Here is a 12449-nt window from a genome sequence, read left to right on the forward strand (position 1 = left end):
TATATATATATATATATATAGTTGACGTATAACTTATGTATATATTGAGGAAATAGTTCAGACACCCCTCTTTCAAGTCAAGTCTGGACTTTTGGTCAGTCCGTCCTTCAAATATTTTTGGGTCAATGTGATTTTGCAGGATTCACTTCTGCTTTAACTTTAGTTTCACAGATGGTCGTCCTGACAGTAATAGCTAAACCCAGCATGTTTATATGTCGGCTGAAGTTGCATGTGTAATGTGCAGTATGTATATGTTTTGAAAACACCGCCATCTAGTGGTTAAAAGAGGTCTGTTGAGTTTCAGACTTAGTGCTGAGTCAGATAATCAGAGTGCAGGCAAAAATAATTTCAACTTCGTTTTTTACGATTCCTTCTATATGTGGTTGAGGGTGAATTTTTTTAACAGTTAACAGTTGTTAAAAGAAAAGGAGGCCCCTCCTATTTCTAACAGTCTCAATGCTGATGTATGCATGCAGCCTTCTTGTCCTGCTTTGGTATATATGCATGTGACGACTACTTTTCGATAAAATATTTATGTGTCTGCTTCATCTACAGCAGACACATAGATGAAGTGTCTGCTGTAGATATTTAAATAGAAATTTTAAATATTTCTATTTAAAATCTGAGGCTTCTAGAGAAACACTGCCGGTAAAAGTGCAAAGATCTGCTTCTTTTCCAGGATCTTTAAAAATAGAAAGTGACAGAGAGCGAGCCATGGTTTTTATAATCTCGGATGTATTTGAACTATTATAGTGAAAGGCAACAGAGGACTTCTGTATTATTTTTGGCTCAACTAAATAATTTTGTTGGTTGAAGAAGAAAGAAAGAAGAAAGAAACTCCATATGTTTCAAGAGACAGATTTATTTATAAAAATACAAGTAAAATGATTTGTTCAGTGTCAGTGATGCACATTTCTTACAGAGCCATATTTTATCTTTAATACTTCAGGACTTAATATTAATAACTTAAAAAAAATGTATTGTTCTGGGTGCATATTTATTTATAAAAGAGACATGTATACTTTTGTCTTTAATAAAGATAAAGTTCCTGTTAGGGTTTAGTTTTGCAACTGATACATTATCCGTAATAAATTGGTCAAACATTTAAAAAGCAAATCATTTCAACAAATAAGGTATTTCACATATGTCAAAATTCCCAGGCCCATACCAGCACAGCTGCAGAAGTGAACCTAATATGATAAATGCTCTATAAGTTTTATCACTGAGTGGCAAAACATAATTTCACACCAATACTGGCAATCCTGTGGATGATGTTTAATAAACCTTAAAATTTATTCTGCTATTGCAGCATAGCTTCACATAATGTTAAAAAAAAAAAAATCAAACCTTTGAGTGCATCTATTGAGTGGATGAAAAAAGTTCTACATAAAGAAATGTGAAGTTGTGCTAAACGTATTTTGAACAAAGTGGTTGATGTTACACTTATTGTCAGCCCTGCAGCCATAGTCTTAGTCTTCATTAGAGAAATCTACCACAGCATTACTTACCCTCCACCGTACCCAACAGTGGATATGAAGTGCTTTTCCCAATATTCATCCTTTGTTTTGTGCCAAACCCTAAAGCGTTTGTTGTTGTGAAGAATTTGCAGCTTGAGATATTTTTTGATCTTACATTAAAGATTGGATTTCTAATAAAACATGAGTTAGATTATGCTACTGTAATAAAATGTGAATTTTATTGCTTTTGCACACATTTACCAGGGGTGCCAGCAAGTGTGGAGGGCCCTTGAGGTGAATAAGTGCACTGTAAAATGTACTGACCTGATTTTACAGCATCCAAACACAAGTGATCGAGGAAGGTTAAACACACACTGTAATCTGATATGCAATGCTTACAAAGTGCAAATTAAGAGCAAATTTCATCAAAAGAAATAAAATAAAAAGAAAAACCCACATAATTTGTTTTATGATAGAATTTTTAAGTGGTACTGCACATGCAGTCCGACATCCTCTGCGTGGCCAAATAAAGGCCGCTCAGTCTGCAAACGTTTCACGTTCAAAGGTCCCTGGCGTGATCACGGTGGTCAAAGAGTGAACTGGAGGTCCTCGTGCCGTAGAACTTTGTAGGTGAGCCAGTATAGCACGTTAAACATGAGGAAGCTCATGGGGAACACGGCTCTGGAGATGGTGTCGATCCTCTTCGCCCGCTCCACGAAACGCCGCCGGATTTCATAAAAGCCTAAACCGGGAGGCAAGTCGGCGAAGACCGGCGTTGCGTCCATTTCCGGGGCGCTGGACAGGGAGAGTCCAATGCTCTGGAGGAGAAACCCCTGCTGCGCCAGCTCCTCTTCCTGTGGGGAGGTACACAAAACACAAGATGGAGCACAGTCGTTGGGCTTCGGCCTGAGAACGTGACCGGCGATGAGGCAGCAGATCAGAACGTACCCTGGCACAGGCACTGCACCGCTGGGTTGCGCTCCCGTGAGCGGCATTGTTTCCTGGCGTGGTGTTTCCCTTCCCCTTACCGTCACTGCTTCCCTGCTGACGGTGAACAGACAGGACACGACCCTAATCACTAAACAGCACTCTGCCTTGTTAACAGAAGCGTTTTGTAGGTTGAAAATATTTAAATATGTTGATAAATCCTGCCTCTGACGTCCACACCCCCACCTCAAGAATTATTCACATCACAAGATGGTTTTGACCCATGTTGGATCCCTGCCTTTTCGTCTCATATTATTGGGGGTAAAACCGGAAGAAGCTGAGAACACAGTGTCTGCAGTGAAACAAGGTGAATTGAATTAATTACAGGTCAGCGCTGCCTGCGTTTCCCAGTAGGAGCGCGGCATGCAGCTGAGCTGTGGCTCTTGCATAGCTGGGCGCAGTGAATAGCAGGTGACAGCTGCCCCGGGGGTTGTGTGGGTGGGCTGTACTCACAGCTCTCTGCTGCTGCCGCTGCTGCTGCCGCTGCTGCTCTTTAAGCTTCTTCCTGAGTCTGAAGAACTCCTTGTGCTGGCGTGAAACGAAGTTAACAGCTGCGTACTCCAGCAGCGCGGCAAACACGAAGAGGAGACACACGGCCATCCAGATGTCTATGGCTTTGACGTAAGACACCTGCCAGACCATGGGCGTTGCAATCGTTGATTAGTGTTAAGACTGTGTGCGAAAGCTGATGGCAAGTAATTCTGCAGGGCAAACTTTATTTGACATCTTTATCTCATCATTGTGTGTTTATTTTTTATTTTTTTTTGCCTGTTACAGTTCTAGTTCTAGTCAAGAGTGTATATGCAATGTTTAGGCTTTTATCGACCTGATTGACCTGTTCTTTGATGACTCACTTCAATGATTTTTAAAAACAAAAATATTGCACTTAAGTTTCAATTTAAATAAGGAAAAAATGTGGCTTAAAAACTTTACTCATTAAATACTTTCACTAAGAGGAATAAAGGTTACCTATAAACAAAAAGGGTAACTTTGCTTACCTTTGGCAGAGAGGCTCTGGAGCCTGAGCTTTGTGTCGTCATGGTGAGCACCGTGGTGATCCCCAGGCCCACTCTGGCCGGCGCAGCGTCCATGTTGATCCAGAAGGACACCCAGGACAGGATGACAGTGAGCAGGCTCGGTATGTACATCTGGATCAGGTAGTAGCCCATTTGACGCTCCAGGTAGAATTTAACCTCTATGCAGGTGAATTTACCTAAACAAAAGGAGGAGTTAGAAGATTAAACGATGACAGAAGGAGCAGGTCGCTACACACAAGAAACAGCTGGGTTATTTCTTCAAGCCACATGTTGTATTTATACAGTTGGGACTGTTCGGTTGTTTTTTATCGAACGTTGAGGGAAAGATTGTGAGTCAGGGTGTTGAACGTTTGACAGAACTTCGTCAGCCATAGGACTAAGCAGCAACCTGGTAAGACTTCACTGAAACTCTTCCACAGAATGAAACGGATAAAAACAGATACAAATAAAAATCCAAAAAAATGTGAAGAGCATTTATATTCAGCCCTCTTTTCTGTGGTACCCCTATGTAAAAATCCAGTGCAGCCAATTGCCTTTAGAAGTCACCTAATTACAAAATGGAATCCACCTGTATACAATTTAATTACAATAACCAAAGAAATTGTGAAAACCATATATAATTTTCCTCCTACTTCGTAATTAATGTGATGCTTTGTGCTGGTTTATCTAATTTATTCCCAATAATTAATGCAACAAAAAAGCTGAAGTTGCAAAAAAGAAAAATAAGAAACATTTCCAAGGGTGTAAATACTTTTCCAAGAACTTGCACGCGAGCTTGCGCTATATTTGAATCAGCACTGAGATTAGGTTAGTTTTAACCCAACAAGCACTGTGCACCAAGACTGTTTATGTTATCAGATTGCAATATACTGCGTACCTGTGTTGTAGTTCTTGGTACAGTAACCAAGACCTTTCTCCTCTTTCAGCAAAAACTGGGGGAGCGTCAGATCGTCGGCCACCTGCACCGCTCCGACGTCCAGCCACTCGAAAATAAGGTCGTTCATGGTGTAGCCAACTAGGAAACACAGAGAAGCTGCACAGTGAGCAACAAGTTCACTGACCAAATCTACACACAATTTCTGGCTTTGCCTGCCATGAAGGATGAACTCACAGCTCTCCAGTTGCATTATGCATGTCTGGCTATCCATGGGGAAGTTCTTCAGATCCATGGGGCAGGAGAGAGTGAGCGTCAGCCTAGAAGTCAAAAAGCAGCAAAAATGTTGGAACTATTTAAGCAACAAAAAGGGTGACAACCCAACTCTCGCAACAAACAGTCCATCCTTTCTTTCCCGTCTACGGAATTTCACAGGTGCAGTTTTTAATTTTGAGTTTAATGTACATGAGTCACATGGAAAAAATGAGCAAATACTATCCAGTTTTGTCTTCTAAGAGAATTTGGATATCTAATACAGGTTTTAACAATACTTGCATATTCCAAAATACAGCTGAACAATCAAACTGAAGATTTAAGAACATTTTGTAAAATGCAATAAAAAGATTTAATAAATCAGAGTTCCTGTACATCTAGTCTCAGCATCACATCAGGTTCACATCATTAAAACATCCAGGCTATGCATTTTGGATACAGTTTATTCACTGTTTCGCTGTTTATTTGAATGAATAGGACAATAAACATATTCATACTATCATTACTTTTTCTTTTGTCGGGTTTAGGTTTATGTTTCAAGTTCAAAGGTCAGAGCCCAGCAGGAAAGCCGATGGTTTGGCTCATGTCTCTCGGAGGTGCTAACGGAGCGTCAGACGACGCCTCTCGTGTCTGTTGTTCTAATTATAACTCAGTACCATTACGCTACATTTCACCACTGCTTCAGCGGCTCTTTACTGACCTGATTTATTTTGCCCGCGGTTAAAGTTTGACATGAACTTGCTCATGTAGTGTTCTGGACAGTACAATTACTAATGAACTGAACTGGGGTGAGAAAATCCTCTCGCAGGCCGTGCAGCATTCTCAGAGGTTTTGATTAAAGCCTCGGGACGCGGAGGCTCACGTTCAGATTTGAAATGAGGGAAGAAGAAAGGAAAAAAAAAAAGCACGGTATAACCTGATGCTGTAGAGGACGTTTCCATTCTGGAATATCCGGAGCAGTTTGTTGTCGGTCGTAACCTCGTGGAAGTTTGCTCCCTTTTCGTTTGCAAAGAACAGATCGGGTTTCCAGATGGAGTCCAGCATTGAGGGGTCTAAGTCCAGAGAGTCGTCTGGATACTCCTTATAGGCAAGTCGGGGGTCATTCCACTGCTGCCGTAGAAACACATTTAGCCGGTAGTCCTAACAGTAGGAATCAGATATGAAAGTAGTCGAGAAATGCAGTAAAAGTGGCAGTACCAAAACCTACAGCTTGTTGTAAAAGTATTTATTTAGCTACACTCCTTAAACTTCTCACATTTTACAGAAACAAACTTCAATCTATTTTATTTGGATTAAATGTAAAATATAAGGAAAATTATGCATTTATTTATTTATTTTTACATTTTTATAACAAAATATCTGCAAAGCAAAGCATCTATTTATATACCCCATTTTCTATGGTAGGCCTAAATAAATGCCTTCAAAAATCACTTAATTAGTTAGAGTCCATCTGTGCACATCTGCAGTATTAATACATCTGTTAGCATTTTAGTAATATCCCAAGCTTTGAATATCTCACAGAGCCATTCTACCTGAACCTAAACGACTATAAATAAACAGCCAGAGCTGCAACGGAATGGTTTAGTCCAAGGCTCTGCTACCTTTACAGCCCAAAGAGACATTTTTTCTTTAAGTACATCTAAAAGCTAAAAAAACAAAACTGGTTTAGAGGCTGGAAATCTGTTTTTGTCATTTTAAAGAACAGGCATCTTATTCCCATTCCTAGGTTTTAACAAAGAAAAACATTAAAAAAAAAATCTAAATATTTTCACATAATTTCCAGTCAATATTAATAAGAAAAACAGATCTAAAAAAAAAAAAGACTTGTACTTTTAATGCCATTCTGTTGTGGAAATTACATAAAATCATTCCATAAAAAAAACAACAAAAAACAAACAGAAAAAAATCTTAAAATCCATTTGTTTTTATATCTATTTTTGAAAACTTCAGTTGCTTCTTTGCCTCTTTTTTGTCAGTTTGTAAGAGCCAAGGTGGATGGTACAAAGAGCAACTTGCAACCCTGGAGCCACAGGTTGCAGACCCCTGGTTTAGACCAAATCATATTCAAACGTTTGAATGGACCAGTCAAAGTCCAGCTCTAAATCTAGCAGAAAATCTGTGGCAAAAGTTTTAAAAACCTGCTGTTTACAGTTGTTTTCTGTCTACAAAGTACTGACTCAAGCGAGCCGAATGCAACACTTCTCTGAATTTTATTTCTCAAAGAAAGATTGCAAACCACACGCAACTTTCTATCCACTTCACAAACACGTGCTACTTTCTGCTGGTCTGTGTAAGAATTAGTTATTAATTCTTACATAGAAGTTTGTGATTGTAACAGGGAAAACCTCAAATGAAATAGCACTTTAAATTTCTAATGAGATTTAAACCTTTTTATATCTTGCACAGGTGTAACAAGACCACAATGAAAATTGAAATAAATAAATAAATAAATAAATAAATAAATAAATAAATCACAATCACACAAACTTGTCAGCGTGAAAACTGTCATAAACACCAGCAAACAAACCTAAGTGCTCTTAAACTGAGTGCACTTCCCGTTACAGCCTAAATTTTTCAGGCTTTGCTTAAAGGTATTTTCTGCACAAAGTTTTTTACTCTAAGCTTGAATAAATTAGCACATGCAGCCATCTGAAGACGCTTGGATACACCTAATAAATTATTAATGCGTTCCTGTGTGACAGAAACCTTGCGCATACAAATAATAAAAAGAAAGAATCGAAAGTTGAACTCAAGATTCTGCTCAGAGGTAACTAATGTAACTTCATGTTTGAAAGTTAAGTAAAAAGTAAAATATCAAATAAAAAAATATTGTCTCAGAACTTGTAGTTATTTCCGATTAAAACACAGATTTAGAGTAAAGGTAAAGTCCTTATGACATGTTAGATATATATTTAAAAGGAAAGCAATGTGTTAATCTAAAACAGATTTGTACGTTATCTAACGAGAACAAGATTAACAAGAACAAGATTTAGTTTTTTAACCCTTGCCCTCATTCAACTTAATTTAAAAATATTGATTTTGTTTTTAGGAGCACACTTAAAAACAAAGCTCTGCTTGCAAATTCATGCGCAAATGTATCTCTTAGCCAACATTTTTAGTGCCACAGTCACCACTGTAATACCTAGTTTAAAGTCTTTGGATGACGGTATCTTGTCCTTACTAGCATAAACAAACATCTATAAAATTTGTGAATTTAAAATATTTTGTCATTATAATGTGTAGTTTACTGTATGTTGATGTATTTATAGAGTAGTATTTCTTTGCATTCCAAACAGAAGTTTACTCTGATGTTCATTACAAACATGCAAGTTACTAACTTGAGTCTTTTAATGATTTATTCAAAACATTGTCTTTGGAGGTGGATGAGACACTTTTTTATAACTTTAATATTTTTTTTAAATCAAGAATTGTATGTTCAACAGCTTATTGGAGATTTAGTGGTATTTGTTGGTTTTCTGGCATGGACTCATCTTTTATGTGTTAAATGGGGTTATGGCTAGAGCTTTATCCATCCCATGTGATGTATGTTTAGGAGAAGGGTGTCCAATGTACTGCCTGATGGCAGTTCTTGGAATAATACAAATTTGACCACCAGCAAAAGCCAAATAATTTTTTAGAGCAGAATTCTCACAGAAGAAAATGCATCTAAATAAAATTGAAAATGTTTGGTATAGGTGTTTGTCTTTTATTCACACGAGAAGTTCAGAAACCAGCAGGAAAGCCGATGGTTTGGCTCATATCTCTCGGAGGTGCTAACGGAGCTTCAGTCAACATTTTATTCTAATTTTACAGTAAGTGGGAGCACAAACAACATCAGACTTTGCTAAGCCTACAAAGAATAGAGTAAAAATTCTAAATGAACAAAACAGAACAATAGAAAACTCTTTTAATGAAGCAAAAATGTTTAATTTTCTTAACATAGCTTACCTTGTATACTTCATTAAAATAAGACGTTTCTTTTTGTGCAAGAATAAAACGAATATTTATTTCACAGTGAAGGGGATTAAACTTTAAGGATTTAGATATATGGACCACACTCACATTTGAAACCTTGGGTGTGTTCTTGAGAGTCTGGAGTGAACTGAAACAAGTGTGAGAAGAGCACAGAACTGACTCACCATGGTGGTTTCAGTGATGGATCCAAAGCTGTTGATGAAGATGTTGCAGGTGACGTTGACAGGAGGACCTGACAGAAGCAAACCGTCACCAAACATCACCGGAAAACACTTTCCCTAAACACAAAACGACGTTTTCTAAGCAGAACACACAAATTACCGGGACCAACAAGGAAGCATAGCTTTCCTCCAAAGTAACATCTGCTTGTTACCTCCACGTCGGGGCCATGTTACGGGACTAAACAGGCACATCTTATTATGTTGTCATTCCTGGTACACTCCCGTTATCTGCGGCCTTCTGACGGGATAAATATTTCAACCGCTCTTTTCCAGATGCAATAATTTATTGATTCTGCTTTAGTTACATTAGTGTATTTATAGCTAATCGGCGGGAGATTTACCCAGCATGCACTGACGGGGGACGCGGAGCAAGCATGAAATAAATATGAATCTCGACCCTGGAGGCTAAAGGCGAAGCATGTCAGAGGGAATCTGCTGGCTTCACTCACAGGCGCTGCTCAGGACTGGACTGAAATAGGCCTGTGGGGTAACATGCAAGGATGACTGCACACTTGTGTCAGAATAAAAACGTGATGGAAAAGAAAAGAGAATCCTAACTCAAGGCTGTGGGTCAGCGGGGAGAACAGTCACAAGCCACGATTAAGGAGAAAACATCCTCGCCTGCAGAAATTGCCCCACTCTTGTTCGTCTGTGAGTGATTTGTGCTCCTTGGCTGCTCAGATCGCTTCGGAAAACGGGCTGCTCACACCGCAGCGCATTTACCTTTGAAATTGGGTCTGATGCGAGCGTCGTAGCCAGATGTTCGCCCCATCAGTTTGTCCAGAAAGTCAGATGGAGAGGGAGGCTTGAGCGCTCTGCTGGGGAACTTCATCTCCTTACAGAGCGCAGATCTGGCAGGTGACAGGACAACCTGAAGAATATTTGACCCATTTCTGCCTCTAATAACATCTAAAGTCTTCAGTTTGACTTTAAAGGGACATTTCATGCACACGTTTTAAGCTACGGCAGGGATTTATTTTTAATTAAATCATTACAAGGGCGGGTTCTTGGGGCGACTGCTCCTTTCGTGCTTCTCACTCATTCAACTCCAAGTAACACAAGGGATCTTTCACTTCTCATATCATCTTAAAAACTGGCTCTTGGAAAGTCTAAAATGTAAACATTGAGAATGTATAAACATATATAGATTTTATGGTTGTTTGTTTCTTCTTTGTATTTATTATTTTTGCTTTAACCTGCCAATGGGAGTAGATGGAAATTAACCATCTGTCTATAATCTCATGTACTTGGATGTAAATGCTCAACAGTATGTATTATCAAAAAGAAAAAAATATATATATATATATAATATATATTAACTGAACTTGAAGAATGTACACACTTGGATTAGTTTACCAACCAAAATCTTAATTAAATGGCCTCATTTTCTGTCATTCTACATGGTGTTTACTTGGGAAAACATTTGTCCTAATTGGGGATCATAAAATATTTAACTCTAGCTTCCTCTGTGAGTAAACAGAACTGTTGACAAGACTCTCTCTTTCTGAGAGGCACTTGGCATCATCTTGTCAAATCGCATTAAACGCAGTAGTAGGCACACACTCCAGTAAATACACTAACCCTATAGGCGACTACAACATTCCCACAAAGCTTTTCTTACCTGGCTTGTAGAAAAACGACAAAGCAAGCCCAAAAATCGCACCAGTTGCTTAGAAGCATTCCTGTGTACTGGGTAAAGCAGATAAAGCGAGAAAAAGAAGAAAAGCTGGAAATGGAGAAACAGAAAGAATGCAGGAAACTTCTTCTTCTTGTGGCTGTCCTAACCGGGCTGATCCAGCCAACAGAGCCTCTCTCCCTCAGAGCAGGTGTAAAGTACAGGAAGCTGCTGCTGCTGTATAATTTAAAATCCAAGGGAAGTTTTTTTTTTCTTCCTCCTCTGTCTGTTTGTGTGGATGACTTCAAGCTTGAACTCTTTTTTTTTTTATGGCCATGTGATTGCTGAAAGAATTACTGCAAGAGTATTTAAAGGAACAGTGCGGTTTTTAGAGCAGCCTGGCATTAATGCTGCGTCTTCTTAAGTTTGGGAATAATCAGGATTCTCTGGTCACATGAGAAGAATTAAATTAAATCAGTGGATAAAATTCATTGCAAAATGTATTTTTAATTATTGAAATTTTTAATGCATAATTTTCAAATACTCAAACAGCATCCAGGTTACCATTTATCTACAGATTTGAAAGAAAATTGACAGAATTAAAGAATAAAATAAATACAATTAATTTTGGCTTTTAAGTCTTAGGCAACCATTGAATTGTACACACCTAAATAAAAAAAAAGAAATGTACTACTTTAGGCGATAACCATGCAGCACCTACAATATTACCTGAACTTTAAACAATAAAACTATATTATATAAAAAAAAAAATAAAACATTTGTTGTACTTTTGTAAATTACTGTACAGCTTTGAATTTTGTCTAACTTAAATGCAAAGGGCTAATAAATTCTAAAAATAATTTATATATTTAGCAAATATGAAGTAGTTGATTCACTGATTCATTCTAATAAAAACCAGTAAAGTTTTGAAAAAAAATCCCCCCAAAATATTTTTAAGTCTTTATATAAAATGAATCTCCCACAAATTAACATACAGATTGCAACATTGATGATGAATGCTAAACATTTGTTCCAAATAACTCCAGTGAATCATTTGTTTCAGCTCAAAGTACACATCCACTTATTTAGTTCTTCCATGTTTGTCCTTAGTATTTGGTTTATTCATCTTTTTTTTTGCAGGAAAATTTAAAGCCAGATGCTGAAGCTCGTGTCGAGGAGAGGAGAAGGCGGCGGTTCCAGCCACTTCCTCGTGTAAAATTACAGTCAGGCAACGCGATGGGACGTTATGGCCGCACGCGTTTGCCTCACTTGAAAGCTCCTTGTGCACTTCGTTCTGGAGCCCACAATGTCAAATGAGATCAAGGATGTGTGAGAAAACGAAGCACGAGAGCCATCGTAAAAGCAAGAACACCAAAGCGGGAGGAAGGAAGAAAAAAAGAAGAAGAAGGGGAAAGATTTCTGCCTGCTTGCTCATTTTTACCCCCGGACAAGACGGGAAAACTAGGCCAAGCTTTATTCTGGTGTCGGTTTGTTGGGAGTTGGACACTGGATTGACTTAATATGAACTTCAACACGCTGTAAAACATGCTCATGAAGTGTCACTTTTCTAACATTACCCACTCTCCTAATACACCCCCCAAAAAAAGTGTTTTTAACGGAGACATTCCTCGTTCCCCCTCTCCATCACTTCGAGTAGCAATCTGCCAAGCAACTGGGAATGATTCTAACTCCTCGGGACAGATGAGTTCAACCTCACTGACTGCAACAACCGTCTAAACAATCACAGCTTCGGATAGAGGTCACTGCAGCTGCTCATCACTGCCATTATCTGGAGGCAGAGCTGAAAATAATGGGTTGAGTCCAATTTAAAAATAGCTTTTATTGCAGCTTTTCTCACAACAAGCTGCACCGATCACACAGAAGGAGAAGAGTTCAGCTTTGTGAATGACGGGGGACGCAGAGGAGAAGGGGTCGATCACAAATAATGGTGGAAGGAAAACAAGACAAGGGCTTGTCAAGTGGCGATAAACCAAAAAAAAAAAAAATCAA

The 12449-nt window shown here is 38.5% G+C and overlaps 1 protein-coding gene across 13 annotated transcripts; it reads right to left on the reverse strand.

The window, feature by feature from the left end:
• Nucleotides 1-986: 986 nt before the first annotated feature.
• LOC103133948 (glycine receptor subunit alpha-2-like) lies at nucleotides 987-10831 on the reverse strand. 13 transcript variants are annotated; one of them, XM_007545949.2, is made up of 9 exons: nucleotides 10446-10831; nucleotides 9548-9675; nucleotides 8768-8835; nucleotides 5545-5768; nucleotides 4359-4675; nucleotides 3443-3657; nucleotides 2898-3074; nucleotides 2406-2501; nucleotides 987-2311 (listed from the first exon to the last, which is right to left on the reverse strand). In XM_007545949.2, the coding sequence occupies exons 1-9, from the start codon at nucleotides 10502-10504 to the stop codon at nucleotides 2045-2047; spliced, it is 1551 nt and encodes a 516-aa protein (XP_007546011.1). In that variant the 5' UTR covers nucleotides 10505-10831; the 3' UTR covers nucleotides 987-2044. The 13 variants fall into 13 exon arrangements, 11 of the variants coding, with proteins under 11 accessions (XP_007546011.1, XP_016523824.1, XP_016523823.1 ...); XM_016668338.1 differs by lacking the exon at nucleotides 10446-10831 and having other exon boundaries at nucleotides 2406-2498; nucleotides 4359-4496; nucleotides 4593-4675; nucleotides 9548-10066; XM_016668337.1 differs by lacking the exon at nucleotides 10446-10831 and having other exon boundaries at nucleotides 4359-4496; nucleotides 4593-4675; nucleotides 9548-10063.
• Between the last annotated feature and the right edge of the window lie 1618 nt (nucleotides 10832-12449).

The sequence above is a fragment of the Poecilia formosa genome, unplaced genomic scaffold, assembly GCF_000485575.1.
Source record: "Poecilia formosa unplaced genomic scaffold, Poecilia_formosa-5.1.2 Scaffold14, whole genome shotgun sequence".
Taxonomy (NCBI): Eukaryota; Metazoa; Chordata; class Actinopteri; order Cyprinodontiformes; family Poeciliidae; genus Poecilia; species Poecilia formosa.